This window comes from Danio aesculapii, chromosome 3 (genome assembly GCF_903798145.1).
Source record: "Danio aesculapii chromosome 3, fDanAes4.1, whole genome shotgun sequence".
Lineage (NCBI taxonomy): Eukaryota > Metazoa > Chordata > Actinopteri > Cypriniformes > Danionidae > Danio > Danio aesculapii.
The window spans coordinates 25595277-25621444 of record NC_079437.1 but is presented as its reverse complement, the minus strand read 5'-3'; the positions used below and the strand labels follow the sequence as shown (position 1 = coordinate 25621444).

Here is a 26168-nt window from a genome sequence, read left to right as displayed (position 1 = left end):
CAAAATGATAACATTTGCCCAGCATTTTTAAAGAATTTTTTAAAAGAATTTGATGATCTGTAAAAAAATACTGCTTCTGTTTCATTGTGATTTTCATAGATATTAGGGACCAATCACACAGAATTTGCTTTTCAGTTTTGATATCAGAAGCTGCACTGCACTGCCTTTTTGTTGACTTTTGAAAAGACCAGTGTGCTGTGCGTTTTATGTTGCTAAGCAACCACTCTGTCTGTGCTAGAGCGCATGACGTCGGGCACTCTTTCTGCACAGAGTTGGCTTTTGCATGGAAGTTGCTAATAACAAACAGTTTAAAAAGGCACCTCTCACTGCAAAAACAATGTTCCATGTGATCAGAGTCGCAGAAAAGAAGCGCTCTTGCTCATCACAGTGGAGATTGATTTAGTTATAGAGTTTTGTATTATCTTTTAGTTGTTTGGGATGCAGTGGCACACAGTCACATATTTTGCTGACCAGATCCACAATTTTTGATGCTCATAAATTATCATAAAAGTCCTCGTGCTGCAGGTATTAGGAAGTTTGCTGACGGTGTAGCTGACGTGCAGCGATAGGTTTGTGTCTTTAATAAACTATTACAGTTTGTGTTCATTGAAAATAAGAATGATTAATCGATATGAAATAGTCTCTCAACTGTGACAATGCGTCTTCATTTTCGGGCTCAAGGCTGTTTCACACTGCAAGTGTGAGCAGAGCGTGAGCAGCACATGTTTTTTGGCGTCCATCTTAACAGATTGGAGCTTTCATACTGCACGCAAAAGCAGCAGTGCTGCGATAGTTTGGCGCTGGCTTTATTTTTGCCACACTGCTCACGCTCAATTAAACTGACAGTGCATTGATAATGACCAAAAACACAATAAATGACAGTAAAAAGTAGCAATTTTACCCAATAAAAGCATTGATAGTATCCACTGGTTTTTAAATGTTCAATCAAATGAACCTAAACTAAAACGGCAACAAATATTTATTTGGCTCTGAACAACAAAACCAAATTTAAAACAATTTTAGTATTAGTTTTGCTTAGTAAGTTGCACACTAGTTTGATCATGTATAAATATCATTATAACTATATTGTATAAACATTATTATGACTATAGGCCTAAATCATGCTGACAATCAAACACAAAAGGACATGATATCACAGGCGAATGTCTTGACCGAGTGCACCTGCAAAAGACATGAATGACTCTCCACAGAGCATGAGAAGCATACAGTTCTTTAGGATCTATATAATTTGTAAAATAAAGACTTGCAGGTTAAGGAAACAGCATATGAGGAAGTTGCCGCGGGCCTTGGTACAGATGAAAAGTTTTTTATAAAGTGTATTTATGGATAGATAGGTAACTAAATAGAATAGACAGAGATAGATTGATCTGTGCAGCAGCTGCCGATGAGGTGCGCTCTGCAGACGCAGTCAGTGTAAAAGGCAAACGCCTGCGTGCTGCTTCTGCTATCTATATGCGCTGCTCACGAGTGTGAAACAGGCATCAGGCGCACTTTAGCTCATCTCTTCCAACTGGGCCAGGGCCGACCAACTGACCCATGCCTAGGCCTGATTCGGAGCACTGACACTGGTCAAACGAACTGGGAAACGCCCCCCGGGAACGGTTTGGATAGCCTAGTGTGAGTGCACCCTTAGACACTTTTTTATGCACTGGGGTCAACAGATATTTGTTTAATCAGGTGCTCTTTAGAATGAGAGTGTCCCGCCTCCATATCTGCCTAGCAAAAGTCTTCATCACCACAGAACAGAAAACTGTACTTGTCAGGTCTTTAACTGGATGCTATGATGTTTTCCATTGGGATAAGTACTGATTATAATCATCAGCTTGCACTGACATGCAGGCAGACATTAGCTGGGGTTCATGGGAATTTAGGATAAATAATGTTCGAAATAATGATGGTTTTCCTGAATTAGATGCCATCCTGTCTTTGGAGGTTTATGGAAGTCGCGTATTAAGAGTCACAGGGCTGGTAACAGACGTTTACAACGATTGTAATTACAATCAGAGACAGGCTGGAAATGAGATTCTGGATTTCCGCACAAGGTTAGATGGATGTAATTGCTGTACAGTGTTTTTTCCCCCCCTTTCCATCTCCCATAGCTGACTACAGAAAACATATTCATGCAATTATGCAGTGCTCAGTCATCTGCACACAAATCAGGACTGGGGATGCTTTCAAATAGAACAGTGACAGATCTTCTCAGTGCTCAGAGCCTCTGCCCAGAGAAACTTTCGGAAACCAGAATGGGTTTTGACATATGTGACAAGGACATCACCACAGAGACATGAGTCTGGGACATGCGGAGGTTGTAAGGGAATGAGGCGGGGCAAGAACGCCTCTATTTCCAGAAAGTACAGTAGACCGAGCAAGCCGCATGGAGGATCCTCGTATGTATTTATAAACTATAATTGCATTATACAGTAAAAAGGCACAGTCTTTGATTGCAAACACGTGAGTGGTTTGCCTCAGTGGTGGCAATTAGCTCAGAAACAGCCTAAGTTTGAAGCAAACGGCAGGTTTTTAATGAACATTGTTGGATGAATGAGTTTCAAATGTGGTTCAGGCTGTCGGTCATGAGGGCCCACAAGGAATCTGTGCATTTTACACATTTTCTATGTTAACTGTTGAGGGAAATCTGCAGAAAAGATTGACTGAACTGAGAGTGTTACCAAAGCCCATAGGCTGCTTGTTACCTAGATGGAGAAATATTGACATTTTTGGTTTTTCAATATTTGAGAGGATTACCTCACTAAAATCTGACATTATTGGAGTTATGAATTTTGTCTCTGTAGAAAACTCAGAAGTATTCATGCCGGACTACACTTGTTGTAAAAATAAGGAATGTTTTTAATTTGAACATTGACATATTATTCAATTCAATTCATATTTATTTCTATAGTGCTTTTACAATATAGATTGTGTCAAAGCATCTTAACATAGAAGTTCTAGTGAGTTGAAACTGTGTCAGTGCAGTTTTCAGAATTGAACTTCAGTTTAGTTTAATTTTCACTGTTGAAAGTCCAAATGCTTAAGAGCAACAGAGGTGTTCAGGCTGCCCATATTAAAAGTTGCATATCTCCCTATTATTATTGTTATTATTGTTATTGTTATTATTATTATTGTTATTATCATTATTATTATTATTATTGTTGTTATTATCATTATTGTTATTATCATTATTATTATTATCATTATTATTATTATTATTATTATAATAATTATAATAATAATAATAATTATTATTATTATTATTGTTGTTGTTGTTATTATCATTATTATTATTATTATTATCATTATTGCTATTATCATTATTGTTATTATCATTATTGTTATTATTATTATTATTATCATTATTGTTATTATCATTATTATATTATTATTATTATTGATATTATGATTATTATTATCATCATTATTATTATTATTATTATTATTATTATTATTATTATTATTATTTTGCATTTGTTATTTACAAACTCATTTACTGCTAATACTGATTGTAAATCTGTTCTATTCCGGGGTCAGTTAGTTTATTTATAATATTAAATACTTTTATAAAGCAAGGAAAAAATGTAAGGGTTCTTTTTAAGCAATCATATAGAAGTGCATTTTTTTTTTCCTGCAGAGGGTGAGCAGACTCTCCCCTATACTATGAATGTTTGAAATCAAAATGTTTTGTTACATTTAATAAATGTTTGAAGTGATCATTTAATGACAATTTATGAAGTGAAAAATGTCCCTGTTTTCTAAATGCTTGTTGCTGATCTTGTGAATGATTTTGATCAAAATTACAACATTTGCCCAACATTTTTAAGAGATTTTTTTAAGAATAACAAAATATTTCCACATCAATATTATGCAGTAAAGCCATTTTAAGTACAATAATAAAATGGAATTGATATTAATAAGCAACAGTAAAATTTAAAACAGTTGTTATATTACTGAATACACAACTGTATATTATTATATTACTGTGGATTTGTTTATCCAGCCTTGGTAAGCATGTGATATTTCTTTTTAAAAATCTCCCCTCAAGCTTTTAAATGGCAACGCGTGTCTCTTTAAATGCTACTACAAAAATCTATTTACACTTCTTTACCTCTTATGCTCGAGATGGAGCAACAGCAGAAAGATGATGCTCACCGCTTCAGGCAAAATCACACAACTCCGCTTCTATTCCTAGACATTTACGCTCTCTGACAGAAGGTCTAGTGTTTCCTTGAACACATAAGAGACACATATGATGGTCAGGCCTGTCCACCCTATAACTGAGGACACTGAGGGCTTAGGTGATGTAATTAAACTTAATAAAGGAGCTTCTTGCCTCTCCCAGCCTCCACCCATCCAGGGTCAGCCAAGCTCTCCCTGAGGGCCAGGAGCGGTGCCTTCTTCTGCCCCCGTTCAGGCTCTGTCACAGGGTCTGGGAGACCAGTGCACTTTGGGACAGTAACGACAGGCTCAGCTCTCAGATTATAGTCATTACCCCCTCACGGCCCATGTCCTCAGTCAGCATGGCTTTGCGCCAAAACATAGTGCCTTCAGTGTAATTTCATACGGGCTTTTAAAATTAACCTCATGCCCTGTAATGAGTAATTCAGCTTGCCCTTCTTTAGAAGTGGCAGGCTATACCATGACATGGAGAGAGAGGCAGTCCGCCACGTACAGTATTTATTCTGTGGGCATTTTTAGAAAGCCACAAACGACCGAGGCTCAGCCCTTGTGGTCTGTGCTATTTGTGAGCTCTGAATGTATGTCTGAAGGAAGCCAGGGATTGGTGTCTTGTATCAGCTATTGTGAAGATGCTATCAGTGGAACACTTATAGGCCAATAGGTGATCATGTGGTGGATCGCTGCGGTTCTGATTCAAGCATTATAACAGTGTTGCAATAGATTGAGGTCCCCTCAAATGGGTTTAAGCAGGGTTCCCATGGGTCTTGGAATTTCTGAAATATCGTGGAATTTTAAAAGCTCTACTCCAGACGTTGAAAGTCAGGGAATTATATATTTTTTCCAAGTCATGGCATATCAGGAATTTTGTTTAACATTTTGTCATTTTACCTTCCATTTATCAAAATGTAATTTTTCTTTTTTAAGTTTTGCCTCTTATTTTTAGTCTACTTTTTCAGTGCCGTTTTATTCCTTTCTTGCTTGTCTATGGCAATCACTTAGATCAAATGCAGTCACAAGGCTGCACTTGTTAAAATACTACATTGTTTGTGTCTACTTAGTGCTCAACACAACAGTTGCCTGTTTTTCTGTTCATTTTTCTAGTGTGCTCTTTTCTGCGATTGCGTTAGACTTCTGATTCATTTGCCTGTGGGTTAATGAGTAGGAAAAACAAACAGGCAAACTACTTGTGCTTCAAACCAGAGTGTTTATGACAGTATATTAAAATTAAAATAATATGATGAAAAAATACCAGTTTGCAGCATCAGTCAGCATAATGAGCTGTTTTGTAAGGCTAAAAATTAAAGTGAATGCGACTGGAAGTCTATACACTTAACACTACTACACTACTACTACGATAATTTAAGCTCGGATCAGCAGTGAAAGTATTGACTTAAACCTGTTAAAATCCATAACGGCAGCTAGAGCTGCACAATATATAGTTTCAGCATCGATATCGCAACGTATGCGTCCACAATAGTCACATCGCTAAGATATGCAATGTTGAGTTGACTTTGCAGTATAATTTTTACATTTACATATACAAAACAGTAAAACATGCAATGTTTATTTCAACTGACCCAGCCAAGGCTTGAACCTGTGACCTTCTTGCTGTGAGGCGACAGCACTACCTACTGTGCCACCGCGTCGTCCTTCAGGGACCAATTCTCACTATTAACTCCTTGCTTATTAGCATGCATGTTATTAAGAGACTGGATGATTATTTGTACTTAAAAAGCACGTTATTTATGATCTTATTCTACACCCCTAATCCTACCCAATACATAAACTACCTTAATGACTATTAATAAGGAGCAAATTAGAAGTTTATTGAAGCAAAAGTGAAAATGGTTTGCTAACAACGAGAACATAACATTAAAATAAAGTGTGATCTAAAATTCTTTCCAAATATAACAAAGTGAATTGCAATTTAAATCGCAGAAAAACAAAATATCACAATGTCAGATTTTTCCAATATTGACAGCGCTACCGGCAGCTAAAATAGTTCAAATAAAAACATCTGCACTGCTGTTTGGGGATTTGAAATAAGCATTTTGTGCTGATTAATTCTGTTGCTTTATTTGATAAAAATACTACAATTAAAACATTTTCTATTGTATTGTATTTAAAAATATATAATGTATTCTTGTGATGGCAAAGCTAAATTATTCCAGTCTTATTTCAGTCTTCAGTGTCATATGATCCTTCGGAAATAAACCTAATATGATAATATGACACTTGATAATATAATCACATTTTTTGTGATGCAGTGAATAAATTATTTTTAGGAATTTTTAAAGAATAGAAAGAAACAAGTTGTTATTTGTAATTTTTTTAAAAACATTAGAGGGTTTTTTCTGTTCATTTATTGTACCCTTGCTAAATAAAAAGTCTTAATTTTCTGTCGCCAAACTTTTAAAATAGTTATTTATACTGTACCATTAAAATAGTTCATTAGCAGTTTCTGAAACCAAACTAATAAGATGTCGTCCATTTGTATATGTAAAACATATCCATATAAAAGTAAAAATGAAACAAAATAAAAGAATTTCTGACAACTGACAGACGAAATCATTTCTTCATGTTGTTAATTTAGTCTTAAGTCCATTTTTGGCTCATGTGTGCATCTGTTTGTGTTTGTTCAGGCAAAGTAAACATGAATGTGCAATGGGAGGAGGACTCAATGGAGACTGTGCCTGCAGTACCAGTGCGGATCGCCTTCATGTTGGTGGTCCACGGACGCGCCGCACGCCAGGTGCAGCGTCTCTTCAAGGCCATATACCACACGTCTCACTTCTACTACATTCATGTGGACCAGGTATGACTTTAACACATCGACTTTTATAAATGAACTCACTAACCAGACCTTAGTGGGATTTTAATTTTTATTTTTTCGATTTTTGTAGCCTAAACTGACATATTTTGCTATGGCTTTTCTTGCAATTTTCAACAATATTTGTGGCATTTTGTTGTGCTGATTTGCCGTAAAAAAATATATAATTAAAAAATATATTTACAGTGCTCAGCATATATGAGCACACCTCTCACAGTTTTTTCATTTAAATTAATATTTTCTATAGGATGCGTTAAAATATTATATTTGTGCATATACATTAGATTAGTGCATATTACATTTGTGCATATTACATTAGATTAAAGCCAAATCTGGACCTAATCTAACAAAATAACTTTCGATAACGGTCCAAAATTAGCACACCCAAATTTATATGTTATAGAAAATTTAAAAGAACAAAGTTCATGAGTAACAAAATTTTTTTTTTTTAAATTTATAGTTTGTAAGATATATATATATATATATATATTTTTCAATTTTCTGCAGCGGTTTTAATGTATTGTCTTTCTATTTCTAAAGATGTATGGATGTATATATGTATATGTGCATATACACTCACCGGCCACTTTGTTGGGTACACTTGTGCAACTGCTCATTAATGCAAATTTCTAATCGGCCAATCACATGGCAGCAACTCAATGCATTTCAGCATGTAGGCATGGTCAAGACGATCTGCTGCAGTTCAAACTTAGCCTCAGAATGAGGAAGAAAGGTGAATTAAGTGACTTTGAACGTTTGTTGACAAAGTCACTTAATGTTTGTTGGTGCCAGACGGGCTGGTCTGAGTATTTCAGAAACTGCTGATCTACTGGGATTTTGACGCACAGCCATCTCTAGGATTTACAGAGAATTGTCCGAAAAAGAGAAAATATCCACTGAGCAGCAGTTCTGTGGGCGCAAATGTCTTGTTGATGCCAGAGGTCAGAGGAGAATGGCCTGACTGGTTCGAGCTACTAGAAAGGCAACAGTCACTCACATAACCATTCGTTACAACTGAGGTATGCAGAAGAGCATCTCTGAATGCACAACATGTCCAAACTTATGGCAGATGTGTCACAGCAGCAGAAGACCACACTGGGTGCCACTCTTGTCAGCTAAGAACAGGAAACTAAGGCTACCATTCGCACAGGCTCGCCAAAATTTGACAATAGAAGATTGGAAAAATGTTGCCTGGTCTGATGAGTCTTGATTTCTGCTGCGACATTCGGATGGTAGGGTCAGAATTTGGCATCAACAACATAAAAGCATGGATCCATCCTGCCATATATCAAGGGTTCAGGCAGGTGGTGGTGGTGTAATGGTCTGGGGGATATTTTCTTGGCATTCTTTGGGCTTGTAAGTAACAATTGAGCATCATGTCAATGCCGCAGCCTCACTGAGTATTGCTGCTGACCATGTCCATCTCTTTATGACCACAGTGTACCCATCTTCTGATGGCTACTTCCAGCAGGATAATGCACCATGTCATAAAGTGCGAATCATCTCAGACTGGTTTCTTGAAATTGACCATGAGTTCACTGTACTCAAATGGCCTCCACAGTCACCAGAACTCAATCCAATAGAGCACCTTTGGGATATGGTGGAAGGAGAGATTCACATAATGAATGTGCAGCCGACAAATTTGCAGCAACTGTGTGATGCTATCATGTCAATATGGACCAAAATCTCAGGAATATTTCCAGTGCCACGAAGGGTTAAGGCAGTTTTGAAGGCAAAAGTGGGTCCAACCAGGTACTAGTAAGGTGTACCTAATAAAGTGGCCGGTGAGTGTATATGTGTGTATAAATATATATATATATATATATATATATATATATATATATATATATATATATATATATATATTGACAATAGAAGATTGGAAAAATGTATAAGGGTGGCGCAGTGGGTAGCATGTACGCCTCACAGCAAAGAAGGTCGCTGGTTCAAGCCTCGACTGGGTCAGTTGGCATTTCTATGTGGAGTTTGCATGTTCTCCCAATGTTCGCTTAAGTTTCCTCCGGGTGTCCCAGTTTCCCCAAAAAGTCCATAAACATGTGGTAAAGGTGAATTGGATGAGCTAAATTGTTTATTGTGTATGTGTGTGAATGAGTGTGTATGAATGTTTCCCAGTGATTGGTTGCAGCTGGAAGGGCATCGGCTGCGTAAAAAATATATGCTGGATAAGTTGGCGGTTCATTCTGCTTTGGCGACCCCTGATTAATAAAGGGACTAAGCCGTAAAGAAAATGAATGAATGAATTGTGTCTTTTACAAAATTATTGTAAATAAGTGTCACAATGATGTCATAGAAAGCATAAAGGCTCCAAAAATGCAGAAGACTTGCGACATTTCAGAATAAACGCGAGATTCACCAATTTTTTTCGGAGTTTGCTTAATTTTGGAATAAATTCAGTGATCGTAAAATCCTGGCGGGACTTACTAATTATCTAGTAGTGGCTGATTGACGGTCGGAGCCGTAGTGGGGGATGGGAATGGAGGAGAATACTGGGTAAACAATGTGCTCTAAACCCCTTCATTCATTCAGTATAAGCTGTTTCAAAAGCTTGATGGAGGAATATTAAAGAGCCATACTTCAGTGTCTTTCACACCATTTACTCTCCCAGTTTGGCAAGTGATAGAGTGTGAACATGAAAGGCTGTTTGTTCACACACACACACTCACACACTCATTTACGCACACAACACTGCAACCCCCTCCGTTAATTACACACATACAAAAATACACTTAATGAGCCACTTGAATTTATGGCAGGAATGCGTAGGGCAAGAACGCTGTCTTGTAATTTCAAAAGAGCAGGATAAAGAGCTGCTTTTCAATCAGTCCATCATCATGGAGACGAGCTTTATGACTGCGTAAAACAAGCAGAGGAAAAGAGAGGAGTTGAAGGTGGGGTGGTGGATTACAGAAAACACCACAAATCAAAGACTGTCGTGTGAATATCTCATGATGAACATTCACACTTGCTGTACTATAAAACAAATCACCTCATAATTAATTTTATATGGCTTCCCTATAAAATATGTGTAACTTCATGCAAGTGTAATATCATGTAAGATGACTTACAAATGTTCACAATTTTAAAGTAGTCACGTTCACAGATGTTTCCACACTGTATGTGTTATGAAGCGGACAGGAGACAGAGGTAAGGAAACGTTAGGGTGTTTATTAAATGACAACAAGGAGCACATGAAGGATAGCCAGGAGGATCAGGAATGATGTTGGGGTCTTTTCCTCCGTGGCTGGGTAACAGGAATACACGAGGATGGACAGCACACACCAGATACAGCTGACAGAGGATGACACAGACTTGGAAGGACTGGAAGACAGGACGATTCGGGAGGACCAGGAAGACTAGGAGGAATACAAAGAGAACAGGTAAGTAAATCGTTTGTTTTAGCTGAGGATGACTACGCTGAGTGGTCGCTCAGTTGTCCGCTTTCGTCGAGACGAGCCCGGACAATGAGCGACTGGAGTGCTGTGCTTTTATCTGGTGCTCGTGAATGTGATGCAGCTGTGTGCTCATTAGAAGTCAGGTGATGGTGATCTTCGTGAGTGGGGGTCGTGAGAGCCTGACCAATCCATGACAGTACCCCCCTCCCAGGGCCCGCTCCTGAGGGCCGACACCTCCGACGCCGTGGTGGTCTCCCTCTGCCTCTAGGCGCTGGGAACTCAGGGTGGCTCTCATGAAACTCCACCATGAGACTAGGATCGAGAATATCAGCTCTGGGAACCCATGTCCTTTCTTCGGGGCCGTACCCTTCCCAGTCCACCAGGTACTCCAACTGGCCACCACGACGTCGGGAACGCAAGATCTCCTTCACTGCGTAGACGGCTCCTTCTTCTAGGAGCAGTGGAGGAGGGGGTTCCTCTTCGTGGTCAGGCTCTGTGGAGGGAAGAACAGGATCGTGATAGGGTTTCAGGAGTGATACGTGGAATGTAGGGGTGAATACGGTAGTGAGAGGGTAATTGTAGTTTGTAGGTGACGGGGTTAACCTGTTCCACGATGGTGAAGGGACCAACAAATCGGGGACTTAACTTGCGAGAGGGCAGTCGCATGCGTATGTCCCGGGTGGATAGCCACACCTTTTGTCCGGGTGTGTATCTGGGTTCTTCAGACCTTCTCCTATCGGCGGTTACCTTGCTTCGACGGACTGCCCTCTGCAGATGTTGATGAGCCTCGTCCCAGACTCTCTCGCTCTCCCGGAACCAGTGATCCACTGCGGGGACATCAGATGGTTCGCCATCCCAGGGAAAGAGCGGTGGTTGGAAGCCCAGGACGCACTGGAATGGCGTGAGTCCGGTGGAGGGTTGCCGCAGTGAATTTTGGGCATATTCTGCCCAGCCCAAATACTGGCTCCAGGAGTTCTGGTGACCACTGCAGAAGGTCCTCAGGAACCGTCCCACCTCCTGAATCTTCCTCTCTGTCTGCCCGTTGGTTTGGGGATGATATCCAGAAGAGAGGCTGACGGCCACACCTAGGAGCTTGAAGAAGGCTTTCCATAGACGTGAGATGAACTGTGGACCTCTGTCCGACACAATATCTTCTGGAATACCAAATGACCTGAAGACTTGATTAAAGATATTGTCGGCAGTTTCAAAGGCTGTGGGAAGACCTTTCAGAGGGATTAGTTTGACAAACTTTGAGAATCTATCTACTATGACTAGAATACAGGTATTACCTTCTGACGAAGGGAGGTCAGTGATAAAGTCCACTCCTAGGTGTGACCAGGGACGGTTCGGAATCGGCAAGGGATGGAGCTTTCCAGCGGGTAGATGACGTGGGCTCTTGGATTGGGCACAGTCCTTACAGCCCTGAACATATTGCCTCACATCCCTTGCCATGTTTGGCCACCAGAATCGTTGGGATACTAGCGAGAGAGTATTGTTGATCCCTGGATGTCCAGTGCCTAGCGAGGTATGTAAGGAGTGGATCAGATCTACCCGGTGTTCAGGTGGTATGAACTGCCGATGAGGAGGGCATCCCGGCGGAGCAGGGGCTTCCGGAGTGGCAACGACTGGAGGAGCGTTCCAGGTGATCGGACAAATGGAGATGTGTTCGGGAAGAATCTTCGTTGGGAGTTCTTCATGATCGTGATGCTCGTGTAAACGAGAGAGAGCGTCTGCTCTTAGATTCTTGGGTCCTGGACGATAGGAAATGGAGAAATCAAAACGTGAGAAGAAAAGTGACCATCTGGCTTGACGTGGACATAGTCTCTTGGCCTCTTTGATGTATTGGAGGTTTTTGTGATCTGTGATCACCTGGAACGGATGTTTGGCTCCCTCCAACCAGTGACGCCACTCCTCCAAGGCTAGCTTGATTGCTAGAAGCTCCCTGTCTCCTATGCTGTAATTCTGCTCCGCCGGGCTCAACTTCCGAGAGAAATAGGCACAGGGATGCAGTCGGGGCGGTGTATCATGATGTTGAGATAATACTGCCCCGACGCCGGTGGTGGATGCGTCCACTTCCACCACGAAAGGAAGATTTGGGTCAGGATGAGTCAGGAGTGGGGGCCCTTGTGAACTCCTTCTTAAGAAGGCGGAAGGCTGCGGCTGCTTCTTTGGTCCACTCCAGTCCTTTGGGTTTACCCTTGAGGAGATTAGTGAGAGGTGATGTAATCCTGCTGTAGTCCTTGATAAACCGTCTATAAAAGTTAGCAAACCCAAGAAACCTCTGGAGCTCCTTAATGGAAGTGGGTTCTGACCAGGATAGAACAGCCTCAATTTTCTTCCCATCCATACGTATACCGGTTTGGTCAATGATGTATCCCAAGAAATGAATCGACTTCTGGTGGAATGAGCATTTCTCCGCTTTGAGGTAGAGGTGATGTTCTCTCAATGTGTGTAGGACCTCCGCAACGTGTTGGCGATGTTCGGCCTCACTCCGGGAGTAAATGAGGATGTCATCTATGTACACTATTACACAGTGGTGAAGAAACTCCCGGAGGACTTCATGAATGAAGTTTTGGAATACGGAGGGGGCGTTGACCAGACCGTAAGGCATGACCTCATATTCATAGTGGCCAGTAGGGGTCACGAATGCTGTCTTCCATTGGTCCCCCTCACGTATTCTTATCAGATTATACGCGCTGCGGAGGTCCAATTTAGTGAAGACTTTAGCTTCTCGGAGCTGTTCCAAAGCGGCTGGTACCAGAGGAAGGGGATATCGGTATTTTACTGTACCGTTATTTAGGACCCTGTAGTCGATGCATGGACGCAGCCCTCCGTCCTTCTTGGCCACAAAGAAGAAGCTTGAGGCGGCTGGTGATTTTGAGTGACGTATGTACCCCTGACTCAGAGCTTCCCTTATGTAATCTTCCATTGCCTGATTCTCTGGAAGCGAGAGCGGGTAGATCCTACCTCTTGGCAACTGGGCATCTGGAACTAGGTCGATCGCGCAGTCCCATGGCCGATGCGGCGGTAGCTGGGAAGCTCTCTTGGGGCAGAAGACATCATGAAAGGAGCTGTACTCCTTAGGAATGTGGATAGACTGCTTCTCAGGAGGGCTCTCGACCGATGTTGCAAACAAAGAAATGGGGTTCCGACCTTGAAGAGGGAGATTTGGAAAACAGGCAGGTGTACATCCAGATCCCCATTTCTTTATCTCTCCTGTGCCCCAAGAGATGATGGGATCGTGCTTCACCAGCCACGGGCGCCCTAGAATGATGTCCATATTTGCACCCTCCAGAACCAGAAATTGAATCCTCTCTTGATGTAACAACCCCACTTGAAGAAGGATGTCTTCGCATTGTCGATGGATACGGGTCGAAGATCGAGTGCACTGGGTTATCGGTTGTATCTGGTATATATGCGAGGACGCCTCAGTACGGAGGTGGAGTTGACGACAGAGGGATTGGGAGATGAAGTTCCCTGCTGACCCGGAGTCGATGAGGGCTGTGACAAGGAGAGAAATAGAGGCAGTAGTTATTTGTACGGTGGTAGTAAGTGGTTTACATTGTTCAATATTCGTACTGAATACACTCACTGAAGTCCGAATGGGACGAAGGGGACACTCCATACGGGTGTGTCCACTGACACCGCAGTATAGACACAGACCCCGGGTCAGCCTCCTCTGTCGTTCCGCTGCTGTCAGTCTTCCAGACTCTATTATCATGGGTTCTGGTTCTGGAGAGGCTGTTGACTCAGGCGATTGGAGGAGTGCAGACGAGGGGGTGATGGTGTCCTGTTGATAGGAACGGAGACGATCGGAACATCGGAGAGAATGTTGGATGAATCTCTCCAGACCCATTGTATCATCTAATGTGGCCAGTTGGATTCGGAGAGTGGGTTCCAAGCCGAGCCGGTACGTGGTCAACAACGATCTCTCATTCCATCCACTTGCAGCTGCTAGAGTGCGAAACCGGAGAGCATATTCCTGTGTAGATAGAGTACCTTGCTTTAGATGATACAGCTGCTCTCCAGCGGCTACTTCCCCATCAGAACGTCCAAACACCTCTTTGAAATACTCCGTGAAGGTAGTGATGGAATTCATGACCGGCCCGGCTTGGTTCCAGATCGTCTCAGCCCATTTAAGTGCAGGTCCAGAGAGTAGAGATACGATGTAGGCGATCTTCGACTTATCTGTGGGATATAGAGAAGGTTGCATTTCGAATATGAGGGAACATTGTAACAGAAAACCATTGCACTCCCCCGCTCCGCCTGAGTAGGGCGCTGGTCGGGCCATGGGACTGGAAGGAAGGGCCGAAGAAGAAACTGTGGAGGCGGAAGTGCTCGGTGCTGGTGGTGCGTTGGAAAGTGGAGCTGGTGGCTGTAGAATCCGCTTCAACTGGTCCACCAGCTCTTGAAGGTGATCGGGGGTGCTCATGTTGTCGTCGTTAAGGGTCCGGGCTTCTGTTATGAAGCGGACAGGAGACAGAGGTAAGGAAACGTTAGGGTGTTTATTAAATGACAACAAGGAGCACATGAAGGATAGCCAGGAGGATCAGGAATGATGTTGGGGTCTTTTCCTCCGTGGCTGGGTAACAGGAATACACGAGGATGGACAGCACACACCAGATACAGCTGACAGAGGATGACACAGACTTGGAAGGACTGGAAGACAGGACGATTCGGGAGGACCAGGAAGACTAGGAGGAATACAAAGAGAACAGGTAAGTAAATCGTTTGTTTTAGCTGAGGATGACTACGCTGAGTGGTCGCTCAGTTGTCCGCTTTCGTCGAGACGAGCCCGGACAATGAGCGACTGGAGTGCTGTGCTTTTATCTGGTGCTCGTGAATGTGATGCAGCTGTGTGCTCATTAGAAGTCAGGTGATGGTGATCTTCGTGAGTGGGGGTCGTGAGAGCCTGACCAATCCATGACAGTATGACCATCCGAGGTAGTTTTCCGTCGGTGCTGTGTTTACACTGCAGGATAGATCAGCGACAGAGTTTCACACTTAATAACTTTCCAATAGGAAGAATCGCGACAACTTTGTCTCAGTCCGCAAACTACGTCTCGCAACCAAACACACGCGAGAATTCACATCGAAACAACCAGAGTTCAAGTAGTATATCTTTAGTTAATAACTACATAATGAAAAAAGAAGCCTTTAGTGGGGTCGAAAATTTACTTGCTTTGCTCACCTGGCTTTTGAATATAATTATTCATATTTCTTCAACTTTTTTCTTTTTCCGGTTGTGGTATTGCTCAGATGACATGTCAAACAGACAAATGCCAAATTTCCACTAGTTTTTCCTCAATTTCTTGGGTCAAAATAGACCAAAAAGAAGCCTTTTTAATATCTCCCCTAACCTCCCGCTGGCCTGCAGGTACCCATACTAGTTAGTGGATGCTGTTCTCTCATTGGCTGTAGGTATTCGCTGATGTTATTTTCAATCAGAACACATTTCACACGGCATGATTTTGAATCGCCGACAGGTAATGTATTTAGCAGGCCAAAATATTCTCTCAGGGGTGTCAGCAACTCTTGAGCCATTCTCTCAGATCGCGTCTTTGATAGTTCACACTGTGTGATCGTTACTCATGTGAACGAGCACCGATTTGCCTGTGATTTTAGGCATTTGTTTGCAATTTTCTCAAAAACCTGTCGGTGAGTCAAAATCAGAGCTTAAACTGTGCAGTATGAACTCAGCATTACTTTCGGCACAAGCAGAACTACATTTTAGTGATACACAGTATATTTATTATATTGGATTTTGGGTTGATAGTTAAAAATACATTTAAAGATCTTGAAGTCTCACAGTTTTTCTTGATAAGAAATCTTTCAGATTTAACTGAAAATATCTCCATTTGTGTTCTGAAGATAGTTTGGAACTGCATGAGGGTTAATAAATAATAACAGAGTTTTCATTTTGGTGTGAACTGGCCTTTTAAAATTGTGTGCAGTTTGGATTATTAAGTAAACTCTTCTCTGTTTTTTAAGGATGTTTAGATGTTTGCTTTTTTTACTGGAAAACAAGACAAATCCACTGATTAAGAAAACATTGCAGTGAAACCACTCGACTGTTTGAGAAGCCTTCATTCACTTCATTCAATCAGTTTTTTCCCCCACAAGGTGCCCTTAGTGGATGGTCAGACTTTGTTTATCTCATAAAGACGCTGGTCACGTTTGACTGACTGATCCTAGATAAAGTTCTCAGACTCCAAATTAACCAGAGCCTGTCTCTTTTTTTCACCCCACAGCGATCCAACTACCTGCACAGGCAGATGGTGGCTCTCGCTCACCAGTATCCTAACGTCCGGGTCACATCGTGGCGCATGTCTACAATATGGGGTGGTGCCAGCCTGCTCACCATGTACCTGCAGAGCATGAAGGACCTGCTGGCCATGAGGGATTGGTCCTGGGATTTCTTCATCAACCTGAGCGCAGCTGATTACCCAATCAGGTGAGTCACTAAACATGTTTACATGCAAGTCAATATGCTGATAATTCACAAAAATCTGCTTGTTGAAATAAAGTGTTGCTCCTGTTTACATGTAAACCATTAACCCAGCATTGCAGGTCAACAGTGTTTGCAAGACCTTATTAAGGAATCATTTTATTTCCCAGTAGTGGGAAATCGAAATTTTAGAAATTCCATATCTAACTTCAACTGTGAGTGTTACATTTGTTTTTATTGGTTGGCTGGTAACAGAAAATCATGTGAAGAAACTGAAATATTTCAGAATTTATGAAGAATTTATGGTTCGTTTATGGTATGAGAATTTTTAATATTCATTTCACATTTATTAATTTAGCAGACCCAAAGCAACTTATGAATTAGTATAATAGAAGCACTTTAGTCCAGCAACAATATGTTGAGGTAGTTTTGTCTTGTTTCAAACACAAAATGCAGATGAATAGAATGAATAAGAAGTGCCATTTTTGGAGAATTAAGTGTTGAAATTGATGAGAAAATTGAAAAGAAATCGATGCGCCATCAGACGTTTCTTAAAAATGATTGAAGATTCGTCTCACCAGCAGGGAACATTAAATGTGAAAGTTCTTGAAGTAGATTTTTTTAGGATGGTACCACAAAGCAACACTTGTTGCTAGTAGCAAAATTCAACATCCTGTCAGCCACATAGGCCTTAAGTAGTTGTTCAGGTTGGTTCAGAGTGCAGAGCCAGCAGTTGTTTTGTAGGCCAATGACAGCTCTGTGAATTTGATGCGTGTGCCGATTAGCAGCCAATGGAAATTGATGAATAAAGGTGTGACATGCACTCTTTTTAGTTCGTTAAAGACCACTCTCACAGCATAGGCTTGATGGTGTTGGTGGGAAGGTCAGCCAAGAGGGAATTGCAATTGTCCAGCAGTAGCCTGAATGGAAAAAAAAGAGTCTGGACTAGCAGTTGAGTATCATGTTCTGATAGATAAGGCCTAAACTTACTGAGTTTGTTCAGACAGAATCCGCATGATCAGGCAATAATATCCATGTTGTCTGTAAAGTTCAGCTTGTCATCAAGACTCATTTCTAGGTTTCCAGCCGTTGTGATTTATCCAATATGATTTGAAATATGATATGAAGCATATAAAATATATATATACTTTTTACACGGCAGTCTGGAATACTTGATTCTGATTGGTCAATCGCAAAATTCCAAGGCACGTTATTCTGAGGTAACAACCGCTGAAGAACACGGACTCATTCAGCAATTTTGAATCATCTTGACCATCTGTGAACAAGTTCACATTCATAAATATGTTTGTCTCTCTCCGCTGTCATTTATAAAGGTTTGGCGCCATCTTGTGACTTAATAATATGTAGGTTAGTGTATGCTCCATTCAGCCGTTTTCATTTCTGTCAGCTTTGACTTTAATGAAATAGGTACTATTACAGTAAACTATTACGGCTCAGAACAATTCTCTTGCAGCCTTGTAATGAACGGGATAAAGCACATCCAGGCTTTATTCTGTAATAGCAGACACCTGTATGTACTTTACAGAACATTTAATATGCAACATTTTTTTTATCGTACCATTTGTATAATTCTTTTGATTATACTTTTTTTAAGTTTGTAATATATGTCACGGAGGCCAGCTAGTGAAGTGCTATGCAGGTAAACCTCACTCCTCTGACCTCAAAAGGTGCTCTAGCGACAGACGCTACAGGCCATGGATTTTAGCCTCCTTGTTAGAGCAACCAACTCCCATACAAAGAATCGTCAGTTCGATCCCTGCTCAGACAAGGTTGTTTGCAGTAGGAACGATGGGTTACATGTACATACTCTTGCCTTTAGAGCAAAAAAAAAATTCTCTGTCTGGATGTTGAAATCCACAGTAAGGCACGTTTCTGTTTTCTATCACCCATGCACACTTTAAAAATCCGACAGAAAGCAGGATAATGTCTTTACTTCCTAGGCGAAATCAGCATAAGTGGCAAAAATCCAACTTTGACATCCTGTTTATGCTTAATCATAATTTATCACCTTACTCCGATAATAGAAAATGTGTTAACGTGACCACATGTCAACTTATTAAAGATAACCAGGTTAGGATCGTGCATGCAATTACAATACTCCACTTTTGACTGATTTTTCCATTGACATCATTTGCTTTGTTTGGTTTGTTTTCTCTCTGCAGTGATTCAGCATTTTATTGGTTGTCTCTGGAAACAAATGAGTTAACACCTGACTATCATCTTGCTGTGGGCTTCTAGGAGATTAGTTCCAAGCAATGTCACAATTTAGTTTAGCTGGGGATTATGGGTAATTGAGATCACCATTGGCTGTTTGATCTAGTGTCAACAAGTTTGATGGTTCATAGAACTGCTGGGGGATTACATTTAAGTGCCTTGTGGAGATAGCACTTGTTTATTCTGAATAAGTGCAATTTAATATTGACGAAGCCTCAACACCTGAGCAAAACAAGGAACTCATAGAGATTCTGCACTGTGTTTATGTGTGAATATTAGAAAGGGGAATGATTCATAAGTGTGCGTTGGTGTGTGCATGTGTGTTTTTTTATGTGTACTATATTGAAAAGAGTTTTTTGGAGTATTTTAATGATAACTTTTGTTTATTTTAACAGCCTGTTTTACTGTCATTTCTGTAATATAAATGAATAAATAAATAAATATAATAAAAAGAGACAAAGAACAAGTATAAAATGGAACTAACAATAATAATAAAATAACAATTATTATAATTATAAAATAAAATTATAGTTCTTTTTATTATTTAAAATATAAAATTATATTAATGATGGCCATATGGATTTAGACATACATTTATACACAATTTGTTTATCAAACCCATATATATTTAATAATAATAAAATATTTTAGCAAAAGCCAATAAAATAAAATCATTTAGTTATAAACAATTAAAATATTTAATTTAGTTAATTAAATAATTCAATTAGTTAAATAATAATTCATAATTAAATAATAATTAGGTAATTAAATAATTAAAATAATGCAAAAAAGTAGCTAATGATAAATAATTAGTATCTTTTTATTTAAATATTAAGTTAATACATAGATTTTAAAATTGTATATTGATCTATTTATATATAATAATATGATTATAGCTTATAATATAAAACATTTTTTAAATCATTAACAATTTAAAATCTTTCATAATGTATTTGATTAAATACTTGATCATTTATTCCAGGATTTTTTGTACGCATATTAACTTCCGATTTAAAATACACAGATAAATTAATAATAATAAAACAGTCCCGAGTTCCAGGATCTCATTCCATTACCTGTAACTCAACGTGGCATTTCTGTCGGTAAGCTGAACTGTGCCTGAAGATTTGAATTATGGCCATGATAAATGCCATTTGTGTGCATAACTCTTGAGTCTATAATGAGGGCAGGATGAGAGGTTGAGTAACCCAGCTACTCCCCCGGCTACAATCAATATTACAGCCATGTCATTTTCTGCAGCCCTCAGAAATCAGGGTGTTAGAGATCGATACAGCCCTGTGATGAATTCTGGCCTGTCCCGCGCAGCCGTTCAAGGTTAATCCGGCCTCTCTATCACTCGGTCGCACGCCACACCTCCAAAGCCCCTTTAAAGCAGGACATCAAAGAAAAATAAAATGATTCTTTTCATCTGTGGCGCCGAGTCGGATTCAGGTGCAAACTATAAGTAGCCTGTCTCTCTGTCTGTTTGTGTGTGAGAGTGTGTAGTGCAGTGATGTAGTAGCTATCATTTGTATTATACTGTGCAGAAACACCATTTCTCTAAAACATGAGGACAAATCGCTCCATTAAGGAGTCGGATCCGGCTCCTCCGGTTGCTGTGATGGAGAGTTATTTCTCAGTCCACTATCACAACAGAAACAGGGGTCAGCAGAGAGGAAGCTGCGAGGAAAATAAACTCGGCGAAAGATATGCTGAAAGCAGGTTGAGGAAAACGACATGAAAGAATCCTATAAATGGATGTTTAAGGTTTTAAACATGATAATGTACCGTTAATCGTTTAATCGATAAACTCTTTATCAAGGGTTGTTAAAACTGTGGATCATTCTTTATTTTTCTATCTGTGAGGTTAAAGTATAAGGCAGGGGTTCCCAAACTTTTTCTTATAAAGGGCCAGAAACCAAACTAGATTGAGGCTAGTGAGCCGAAGGTTAATATAGCAACTATTTATAGTATTTTATCCTACTATTCTAGTATTCTACTACCAAAAAATATTCATCTTGAGGATTTGACCCTTCAAACTAATGTTTGATTACATCATTTCAGTTTTGTTTTGTTTTTCTTGCCATTTTTCTTCAATTTTCATTCTTTTGGGTTTCTTTTTTGCTAAGATGTTTGCGTTAACACAGCAGAACTCATCCAAAAACATTTCTTGTTAAAAATATCACATATTCATATTACCTAGGAGGAAATGAACAGAAATCTTCAGGGCTCTATTGCTTTAGGTGAAGAATAGAGCACAACCTGACAAATCAAGAGGGCAGAGGCTGTTGGGAGTCCATTAAACCTCATCTCAGTTTGTCCAGGGAGACATGAAGGGTTATCGTTTTGACACTGAAAGTTGAGAAAGCAAGTGCGAGATGGGAAGTAAGCTGAGAAATTCACAGACAAAGATCTGCACGCCTGACTTCCAGTGTTTTTGCTAAAGGTTCACTTCAGAGATACTGCAGACTGCGCTTGGCTTCATAGTGGCTGCTCCCATTACCGTTTAATTGTGAATGACAGCGCGTGTTAGGGGTCCTGAGGGGGCATCTTCGGTCTCCTAAAGACCTGTGCACAGCCCTTTTCGCTGAGCACTTTGTCCACATGTCGTGACTGTGGTGCCAGGGGACGTGTGGTACCTGTGTCTGGTGACTTAGCCGCTTATTTTCCCCTGTAATTCCCTCCTGATGTCCATCCTTCTGCATGGATGCCTGTGAAAGGGGCTGACAAAAAGCTCTCTGCTCTATAGGCGAGGCTGGACGCCAGAGGCAAAGGGCTCTGTTACACAGTGGCTTTGTTGGGAGCGTCGGGCTCTTTTCTTCCATTTATCCGCACCATCTTGCTCTTTTTCTCTGGCCCTGTTTTTAAAGTCAGCGCAGCTGTATTTATGGCCTTTTCATGAAGAAAGAAAAGGAGAAAACAGTGAGTCTGGACTCGGTTGTTCTCCTCTTCCCATGTGGTGGCACAGGCTCCATGACACCCTCTTCTGGAATGGAGCCGCTCTGCAGACTGTTCAGAAGTGCTATACAGTATAGTATATTCAAAAACCAGAAACTTTTTGTCCATTATTGATAAGTGGGATGTGTGATCTATGAACAAAATTAAACCTGCTTTGTTTGAATTACTGTATTTTAAAGGAAATGGTCAAGAAAAGGCTGAATTAAAGATGCACATAAAAAGGGTTTCCTATTTCTTATGGTTTGTTCATCATCACATATGAAGCTACATATTGAGCAGTGTCTAAGACCATAGCATACACAAGACATGTCACTCATAGTTTTGAATGGAGAAAAGTGTAACAGTCAATATGGCGAATGACGCCCCACCTACTAGTACAGGAGCCAATCATCGAGCGCTATAGACTGACGGAGAAGCTTGGACTAGTGCTTTTACGACAGTTTGGTGGTCAACAAACACACTGGAATCTCGACAAATATTGCTTCACAGACATAAGAAATATATCCAGATAAAGCTTGAAATCTGCACTTTTAAATGAACTAAGTGCACTTGAAAACAAAAGTTTGTTTAGTTTTGTAATCTGTATGAAATGAACGTGAGGTACAGTCCGTCCTGTCAAATGCAGATCACATGACAGAAACTACTCAAACACCCACGAACTTGTAAACAAAGAGTCGCTGTCATTTCTGGAGGAGATTCGCCATCAAGACCAAGTGAATTACTTCAGAAGAGCAGCACGATCAGACGATCATTATCCAGAGGATGATAATGTGTAGAACAGCCATAAATGAGGTTGGTGTTGTGATCTCGTTCCTTTTAAGTCCGCTTTAACTCATGCAACCTGAAAAAATGCAGATTTTGTTTGATTTGGACGTTTAGAAACTAAACTTATGAGGCAGTTGTTTAATTTTATTGGTGATTTCAAATATGTAATGTAATCATAAGCTTGGCAAACAGATTTGGAGAATTTGATGTTTCCCCAATCAAACAGAATGCCCAAGCATACTGCCCGAGAGGTGTTTCAAAGATAGCCACCGAGTGAAATGACTTGCCTTAAAGGGTCTTGGGCAGTGTATTGTTGGATTATTGCTTTCCGCACAGTAAGCTGTGGTCATTTTTGAAACATGGAGACTAATTGTTCAGAATGGATTACCAGTACTACTGATATTGTGTACAGTGCTGGTTCAGAAGTATTGTTTTTCACATAGGGATATTTAAAAAGTCTTTGCCTAAAGCATTATAAACCATGATCTAAACCAACCAGCAACGAGGAGAATCACATTACAAACTGTAATTTGAATCAGTGTTTGAAAGTGTACTAATGTCAGTGTGTGAGTACTGTACTATACGTCATTATTGTCACATTATCTCATTTACTAAAAGCAAAAATAATTTCAAGGCACTCAAGTGAACTTAAAAATAAAAAGCCTTTAATAAATGAATCATTAAATATGTTAGCCAGCAATATTTTTTATGATTGAGTCCATATCTATTAAAGACCTTTTATATTCAAACCACTTGAGTGCTTTGGAGTTTATTGTTTTTCATTTATGAATCAAGCTACCAGTTAGCATCATTCCCTTTTAGCACGCTCATTTTGGTTTGTATTGAAGATTTTCTCATTGCTTTTGCTGAAAAATAGTTGACGCTTACATGTCTAATTAAAATAAACAATCCATTCAATTCCATTTCATTCATCACTGCTTATATCTGTGCATACATCTCATGCAAAACTATCCAAATTTATCATGTCGCCCAAATGCCTCCAGATAATTAGCATATGGTCAACAGAGCTCAAAAATCGAGAGCAAACCTCCCTTCTGTCTCTCTCTTTTCTCTGTTTTCTCTTTCTCTCGGATTGATGCTCATTATTATTGCACAGTTTTGACGGCACTGCAGTCAGATTTCAAATCTGGCTGGTAGCTCGGTTACAGAAAACAGCACTCTAATAGCCTGAGGTCTGAGTTTAGCCAGCGCAAGGAGTGACTGGCAGCTGTACATGCACTGAGCGCTGGAGCAGGGTTTCATTTCAAATGCCACTCTGGCTTTCCCATGCTGCTCGTTGGTACAAGGTCAAGCAACGGGAAGACACTGCAGGTCAGTGTGTGTTTGTGCACGTTGATCTTTTTACAGCAGTGGGTAGACATTTAATGCAGTCAAACGGTGGATGAAATGGCATCTTATTCTGCTGAAACGGGACGTGTGAGATCATGTAGGTGTGTGATTGATGTGTGCAGCTGTGGGCATGTAGACGACATCACACAAGTGTTGATGGGATGACAGAGTGTTTACTATGGAGCTAAAAGTCACATGCAAGCATCAACAAATTCACCGTTGCCATTAGGTTGTGATAAACATCTGTTGCCTTTACTAAAATAAGCATGTGCGCCTAGGTGTTTCGGCAAAGTTGCCTCCATAAGGGTGACGAAATTCGAATCTGGAGTTTATTTGAACACTCGGTATGTCACATGACATGATTAATTCACTAAACACAACAGAAAGTTATATAACTCAAACAATAATGTTGAATCCACAACTATTCACATTACAGTACACTGTAAAATTGAATAAACAATTAAATAAATCAATTAATTTGACATACAAATTTAAGTGGATTGAACATAGAACAATTAAGTTGTCCCAAAAATAAACTTAAGAATTGTGTTGTTTCAACTCATTTAAAATAAGTTGTTTTGAACAAAAAGTCATCTGAGTGTAGAAAAAATTATATTAAATATGATACAAAATATCAGACGTTTGTTTGACCGTACGTTCGTCCAGTCATTAGTTCATTGTTCATTAATTCTTTAGTTCATTAGTTCGTTCATTAGTTAGATTGTTCATTAGTTTGTTCATTCATTAGTTCGTTCATTAGTTCATTTGTTGGTTCATAAGTTTGTATGTTCGTTCATTAGTTTGTTTGTTCGTTAATTAGTTTGTTTGTTGATTTGTTCGTTCGTTCGTTCATTTGTTTGTTCATTCATTTGTTTGTTCGTTCGTTCATTTGTTTGTTCGTTCATTAGTTTATTAGTTCATTCATTCATTAGTTTGTTTGTTCATTAGTTCAGTTGTTCGTTTGTTCGTTCATTTGTTTGTTGGTTCATTAGTTCGTTCGTTCGTTCATTTGTTTATTCGTTCATTAGTTTATTTTAGTTCATTCATTCATTATTTTTTATGTTCAGTGAGAAGATTCTAGCCTGTACTGGGCTGAAAAGTGCACTGAGGTCAGGTTGAATGTGAGGTGGATATGTGATGTAATGATAATCACTGAGAGAGGATCTGTATCTGCATTTGTTAAATCGTTAATCTGAGGAAATTAGACTTATTAGATTTATTACTGTGTAATTCCATACAAAGTGTAGCTGCCTGGTTAGTTCCTGTCACATGACTCATGGCACTCTGAAATGTTTCTTTTTTTTTGTTTAACTTGTGGCACCTGGAAAACGTGAGCATGACTCTGCATGTGCACCCCTTGCTATTTGTGCATTAAACCCAAACGTCTCCATTTGAAATAACGAAACTGAGCGCCCAAATGATGCAATATGTGAAAGTCCCTCTTAGTTATCTCGCAATATCAAACCTGTGCATTACAAGATGCTGTTTGGGGTTGAATTTAAATTAAATGAATACTTCGCAGGCCAATCAAAGAAGTCCAGTGGGCCGCATGTGGACTGTGGACCATAAAATGCCCGGGTCTGTTTTAAAGTATAGATGCAAAAAGTATTTGTTGTCTATTTTGAAAACTAGATAAGACAGTTTTCTTCACTTATTTTTGCAATTAATTCAGCTCCAACCACTTGTCATAGATCAGATTTTCTGCATTTTTTATGTGTATATTTGTAAGTGCCATAAAAAGTGAGTTAGTAAGGGATAATGCACATCCAGCTGGTTGTTATTGCAGAGTAAACCCAGATATGGGTAGGGTTGATTTTGCTTTATCAGCCAACTACGTGTATATTATCCTCAGACACATAGATATAGATGGTACCTGCTAGTTTGCAGTAGTCTTTGCACTGTGTTCAAATGCAACTTTTTAACTCAGAAATATAGTGGCTGAGAGAGTTTAACGTGCTGCAATTTAGAAAACACATGT

At 39.9% G+C, this 26168-nt stretch overlaps 1 protein-coding gene across 1 annotated transcript in view; it reads left to right on the top strand.

The window, feature by feature from the left end:
• Positions 1-26168, top strand: part of xylt1 (xylosyltransferase I) — a 105095-nt gene that overhangs the window by 51599 nt on the left and 27328 nt on the right. The window contains exons 3-4 of the mRNA XM_056453510.1: positions 6834-7006; positions 16686-16888. Coding sequence (XP_056309485.1) covers positions 6834-7006; positions 16686-16888 — 376 coding nt within the window. The remainder of the gene's footprint in view (positions 1-6833; positions 7007-16685; positions 16889-26168) is intronic.